At 45.1% G+C, this 6,353-nt stretch overlaps 1 protein-coding gene across 2 annotated transcripts; it reads left to right on the top strand.

The window, feature by feature from the left end:
• Window positions 1–352: 352 nt before the first annotated feature.
• On the top strand, window positions 353–3,193 carry LOC120416705 (uncharacterized). 2 transcript variants are annotated; one of them, XR_008212267.1, is made up of 4 exons: window positions 353–431; window positions 486–1,257; window positions 1,311–2,142; window positions 2,219–3,193. XR_008212267.1 is itself a non-coding variant. In XM_039578521.2 (3 exons), the coding sequence occupies exons 2-3, from the start codon at window positions 1,188–1,190 to the stop codon at window positions 2,021–2,023; spliced, it is 783 nt and encodes a 260-aa protein (XP_039434455.1). In that variant the 5' UTR covers window positions 353–431; window positions 486–1,187; the 3' UTR covers window positions 2,024–3,193. The 2 variants fall into 2 exon arrangements, 1 of the variants encoding a protein (XP_039434455.1); XM_039578521.2 differs by having other exon boundaries at window positions 1,311–3,193.
• The last annotated feature ends 3,160 nt before the right edge of the window (window positions 3,194–6,353 follow it).

Below are 6,353 nucleotides of genomic sequence, written 5' to 3'. Positions count from 1 at the left end.
ATCATTAGAAGTCTAGAAATTTCAAATCACAGTGACAAAGTTGCAGTGACTGTCAGCTGTTCAAACAATGTTCTTTTCTTTTGCATTATTTCTCAACAAACATTTTACTAATAAGGGAACTTAGGTCTTCAATTATATTCAATATTAGACAATTTTTTTTAGAATTTGATTAAAATCAAAAAGTAGGAAATTTGTTATTGAAATATTTTCCTTTAAGTTTTCTTTGGCTGATTTATTAAACCTAGGTTTATACGTTTTAATATATTTTTTGATATTGAATGTATTTTCCTCAATATCCTATTTTAAATGCAAACAAGAAATTCTATAAATAGCCAGTCAAACATCAAAGATCGAGTACAGCTTATTGAGAATGGCAGGAATTATTATAATTATTATGATGCCTCTGGTCACCGTTGCAATTGCAGCTCAAGGTAATTTAAAACTTCTAACACAACCTTTTTCAACAATTTTCAACCAACTTCCAGCAAGGTACAACAGTCCAGCGAAACCACTGTTCAGCGACAAAGCCACCAACTATGACGATCCCTACCTGGGCGATTACTACAGCGACGCAGAATATCCAGCACTTCCAAGCGAGCTGAACCTGTACAACGCGAAGCCTCCCGGGGGATTGCTGCGGAAACCCGTCAAACGTCCCGCATTTAGAGCGAGTGACTTCCGCCCAATTACGACCACCACGGAGAAGCCGAAAATCTACGACGCAAGTCGTAAGTTGATCGAGCCAACGGATTCTACGCACCAGTTTCAAATGTTTGGGAAGGTTGAGGGTTGTAGGAGGGTTGGGCAGGATAGGTTGGACCATTCGGGGACGGAATCTTCGATTAAGAATAGATATTCGAAAGCTACTGGAGTCACGATTGAAATTATGGAGCCGGTATACGTTGATGGAGGGTTTGGGTATGAAACTGTTGGTGATGTGCCTAAAAGCGTAACTTATCAGACAAACAGCAGTGCAAAAACATATTTGCAGCTCGTTTGGTATGGTTGTTAGACTTCAGTAGAGTATATTTCAACCTAGAAATACGTGCTACAATACATCACTTCTGTCTAGTTGTTGGCATCGATGGTAATTTATGTCATGCAATTAATCATTGCTACGAGCTAATTGTGTGAAAATTCCTATAAATACTGTATTACATTTTACAAAATGGAAGTATTTTTGAAAAATGAAAAAATCTACGCTTCTAGTTTCTGTTGTACTTTTTTATTCAGTGAAAATCTCAGTTGATGCCAAGAGTAAGATAAAATTTGGGAAAAAATATGTTATCTTATTATGCAAACAATTTCAGTCAAAACATACAAAGGATATAAAGCTCCACAGTTCAGCGATGCCCAATCAAATGACGATGAAACAGAAGAGTCAAAATACTACGTGGATAACGAATTCCCAATGCTACCGGGAGAACTAGATCTGTACGACCCGCAAGCTCCCGGTGGATTGCTTTCCCAAAGTAGGCCACGTCAACCACCACCATCGTCATCTCAAACACGAAAACCTTCGGCAAAGCCTACTAAGCCATCAATGAAGCCTTCAAGAAAACCAAAACCAACAGGAAGTGGTCGTAAACCCGACAAAGCATGCGATCCTAGTAAGCCACGTCGATGCACGGTGAAAATCGTCAAAACGGAAAACGTCAAAATCGCTGCACCTCGGGTGACGGATCAAGGCGTTTTCCCGACTGACGCTAAGCGTTCCAAAGGAACCTTCTACGATGCCGATGGGAAGAAGCTTGATCCAGTTAGTGCAAACAGTCGATTCTACGTTTTTGGGAAAGTCAACAGGAAACGGGTTATGAAGGAGGAAGAGGTGGATCACTTGGAGGGTGATTCGTATGCATTCAATCATGATGCTAAAGTTAGTGGTGTTACGGTGGAAATTTCCGTAACTTTGTACACGGAATCGTCACTTCAGTTTGACGTTTATTCGAATGGAACCAAAAAATTAACGTTCCGAACTGGCAAGGATGACATAACTTCATTGGAGCTCAAGTGGTATGGTTAAGTTTCGTTTTGTTATATTGAAAAATATTGGAAAATGTTTAAAAAATAAAATGTCCAGAATCGCATTCGCATTCGCATGGAGATGGTGATCTTAGCGGGTTGCAGACTGGATTTCGTCATGTATGTGTGATGATTGTCTAGCTCAGGTTGCATAGAAATTGATTAAAGGGAATTAAAACCAATTCTACCCGAACAGGACAGGCAGCACCATGAAAGCCATCCATTGCCGGCCGCTCCCATCTCCACCATACACCGGGACAGGAATAAGGATTAGGAGCACGGGAAGTGTTGATGCTAAACTTACTTAGAAAAAGGTAGCGAAACCGCAGGCTCTTTTTCCCAACCCTATTGTGGAACTCGATCAAACTGACCGCTTGACCAAATTTGATCGAATTTAAACAACAAGGCTGCGTAAGCATCGCGTGGAGTTGGTAGTTGTACAAGGTTAAGGTCTGGGAGTCGCCCTAAGCAAGCGATACGACCGTTGGCATAAGTGAGGTTAAAGGTTGGTTAATTTTATTCTCAAGGCAGACTATCGGAAGCTGCTGTCGAGACTGTTCCCGTTTAAATTTAATAAAAATTAGTATTTTAACAGGATTGAAAAATTTATTCTCAAGGCAAACAATCGGATGCTGCTGTTGAGACACTTTTTTATTTAGTTTTTGTTATGTTTGAATATTTTATCCCGGCGCGGATCATTGTTTAAGATTCAATATTAGACAGCCGGCTGTGGAAATAATGAACCCGATAGGTAAATTCAACTCTGTTGTCTTAAACATACAAACAATTCTATCGAGCTACTAACCTAGAAACACTTGTAGAAAAACGTTATTTTGATTACAAACGACTAATGAAGAAATATCTGAACAGCAGTTAATTTAAATCTAATCCTGAACTCATCAAAACATAAAACCGCGTGCTTTTTTTCTGCTTTTCGATTCATTAATACTTCAAAGCCAACAACAATCAACACGCGCGCGCGTCTCTAAACCAGTTGCAACAGAAATAAAACTCTTTATCTAAAAACCTGGCAACCCTGTCCTGCTCCCAGACGCCAAAGTGTTTGCTCAACATGGAGCGAACTCACCGGAAATATTTACAGCATACACACCAACACACCGACGTTGTCGGTCCGACAGCCTCTACACGCTGCCAGAGACGGATGATGAATCATCAACAAACAAAGCGCCACCTCACACACCGTCCGCACTCGTGAGACCGTTGCAATACAAACACATTTAAGAGCAAAAGCTCTTTTCGCTTTTTTCCAGGGGGATGACAGATGGCGATTCCAGCCTACCGCACATCTTTTGCAATATGGCGTCTTTTGTTTACTAATATTGAAAATTTCTAGCTGGAAGCGAAGTAGCTTGAAAAACTCGTGCTTTTTGTTTTTTCTTTCAAAAATGCGTTGTTTCGTGTCTAATTGCGAAAGTGATTTGAGCATAAAAGTTGAAAATGGAGGAGTTTCTACGCACCGGTAAATTATAATCAAAATTCATGAGGAGATTTATTTCTTGTGCTGAGGAATCATATATTTTCTAGTTTCCCGCGGGACGAGGATTTGTTTCAGATCTGGTGTGCGGAAATCAAGCAGTCGGGCAACAAGGTGTGTTTTGCTAGCATCGGTGCCGGGAACGCCAGAGTCTGTGCGGCACATTTCCGGCCGGAAGATTTCAAAATGGTTAAAGGAAAGCGAAAACTCGTTCGAGGAGCTTTTCCGTCGATTTTTGTTTCAACGCAAAATCATGCTGAATCTGCATTTTTGGCCAATCAAGCTCAACGGCGGCCTATCGCACTCGACCGTGGATGTGTCCAACGAGCGAACCAGCTGCGACCTGAAATGATGTTCCGCGAAGCCGGACGGAAACCAACAACTGCTGCCATGACCAAAAGATCTCCGTTTAATAACATCACAAACGCATCCCACATTAACCAGGCGGAGGGGCCTCCCGTTAAGAAAATGCGGTAGGGATGAAGTATTTTCACGGAAACATAATATGAACACAACTTAATCTTTGTGATTTTAGCATTCAAACCTCATGTACATCTGCTCAAGCTCAACAACATCCCGCGACTTTCCGGCCAGCGAACGGTCGGCGACCTGTAACGGTGACTGCTCGAGGACCGCCTACTGCTGTTCGAAGTTCCGCCAGTGTCCAGACATCGAACGATCGGTGGCCTGTGACGTTTCTACACGAGGCCGGTCAAGAACCGCCTTCCCCTGTTCAAGACCCGCAAGATCCCGCGACTTTCCGGCCAGCGAACGGTCGGCGACCTGTAACGGTGACTGCTCGAGGACCACCTACTGCTGTTCGAAGTTCCGCCAGTGTCCAGACATCGAACGATCGGTGGCCTGTGACGTTTCTACACGAGGCCGGTCAAGAACCGCCTTCCCCTGTTCAAGACCCGCAAGATCCCGCGACTTTCCGGCCAGCGAACGGTCGGCGACCTGTAACGGTGACTGCTCGAGGACCGCCTACTGCTGTTCGAAGTTCCGCCAGTGTCCAGACATCGAACGATCGGTGGCCTGTGACGTTTCTACACGAGGCCGGTCAAGAACCGCCTTCCCCTGTTCAAGACCCGCAAGATCCCGCGACTTTCCGGCCAGCGAACGGTCGGCGACCTGTAACGGTGACTGCTCGAGGACCACCTACTGCTGTTCGAAGTTCCGCCAGTGTCCAGACATCGAACGATCGGTGGCCTGTGACGTTTCTACACGAGGCCGGTCAAGAACCGCCTTCCCCTGTTCAAGACCCGCAAGATCCCGCGACTTTCCGGCCAGCGAACGGTCGGCGACCTGTAACGGTGACTGCTCGAGGACCACCTACTGCTGTTCGAAGTTCCGCCAGTGTCCAGACATCGAACGATCGGTGGCCTGTGACGTTTCTACACGAGGCCGGTCAAGAACCGCCTTCCCCTGTTCAAGACCCGCAAGATCCAGTTAGTGTCCGGCCAGCGAACGGTCGGCGACCTCTAACGTTGATTGCTGGTGGACCGCCAACTGCTGTTCGAAGTTCCGCCAGTGTCCAGACACCGAACGATCCGTGGCCTGTGACATGTTTCCACGAGGTCGGTCGAGGACCGCCTGCTGCTGTTCAAGAAGCCAGTGTACGGCACGTGAACGATCGGCTGCCGAGTGAACCGGAAGACAGCATGGAAATTGCGCCAGATGATGAACCTCCAGCTAAGCGGATGCGGTAAGGATGTGTTTCATTTTAACTGAATAACATCTAATTTTTTATTTATTCTAGCATTCGATACGCCGGTGATATCAAAGACGCGGCTAGCTTGTCCCCGGCGGAAGCTGTTCGAGCTGTGGAAGTCCTTCAGAAACAGCTGGCGAATTCCAACACCCGTTTTAATCGCCTCAAACAAAAGTTCTTGCACCTTAAACGGAAAATGCAAAGCATGGATGACCTGATTGCCACATTGAAGAGTGAAAATTTGATATCTAACAGCGGCGAGCTGCTGTTGCAGGTAATTTTATATTTTTAATTAGTGTATTAAGATCCATTTGTAAAATAGTTCTGCTTTCTTTTTCGTTTACAGAAATTCTCTGAACAAAACGAGATTCTACGAGAACTTCAAGCTGGTCACGGCAAAACCTACAGCGATGCCGTCAAGAACTTTGCCGTAACGCTTCAGCATTATAGCGCAAAGGCGTACAATTTTGTCAGACAGGCATTTGACAACAAGCTGCCAGACGCTCGAACTATTCAGAGGTGGTATTCAGCTGTCGAAGCAGAGCCGGGAATTACGCTTCAAGCTATGGCAACGCTGGCGAAGGTGAAGGACGATGAGGGAGGACAACAACTGCTAGTCGATTTGTCGTTCGATGAGATGGCCATCCGAAAGCATATTGAGTGGGATCACCACTCCATCAAGTTCGAAGGGACAATTGCACATCCTTTTGCTGATGCTGGAGATGAACTTGTTCCAGCCAAGGAGGCGTTGGTTTTTGTTGTATCTTCGATCAAGTCATCGTGGAAAATTCCGGTGGGCTACTTTTTCATAGACGGTTTGGGCAGTGCCCAAAAAAAGCAAATCGTTGAGCAGGTGTTGATCGCACTGCACGAGGCCGGAGTTCAAGTTATTGGGTTGACTTTCGATGGCACAGCGACAAATTTCGCTATGGCAAAATTATTTGGTTGCAACATCGAGTTGAACGACGAGCCCATGAAAACCAGCTTCCAACACCCCATTGGCGCCCACAACGTGTACGTTATCCCAGACCCAGTACATATGGTAAAATTGGTCAGGAACAATCTGGCCAAACTGGGTACCATCGAGAGCATCAACGGGCAGGTCAAATGGGATCTCATTAAGCT

This window comes from Culex pipiens, chromosome 2, assembly GCF_016801865.2.
Source record: "Culex pipiens pallens isolate TS chromosome 2, TS_CPP_V2, whole genome shotgun sequence".
Taxonomy (NCBI): domain Eukaryota; kingdom Metazoa; phylum Arthropoda; class Insecta; order Diptera; family Culicidae; genus Culex; species Culex pipiens.
This window is presented reverse-complemented; position numbering and strand designations above follow the sequence as displayed.

What these genes read in the sequence shown, in the direction of transcription:
- LOC120416705 (XM_039578521.2), top strand. Translation starts at nt 1,188, where the DNA reads ATGAAAAAATCTACGCTTCTAGTTTCTGTTGTACTTTTTTATTCAGTG. An exon ending in AATCTCAGTTGATGCCAAGA is followed by an intron (nt 1,258 to 1,310) that starts GTAAGATAAAAT and finishes AAACAATTTCAG; the next exon opens with TCAAAACATACAAAGGATAT.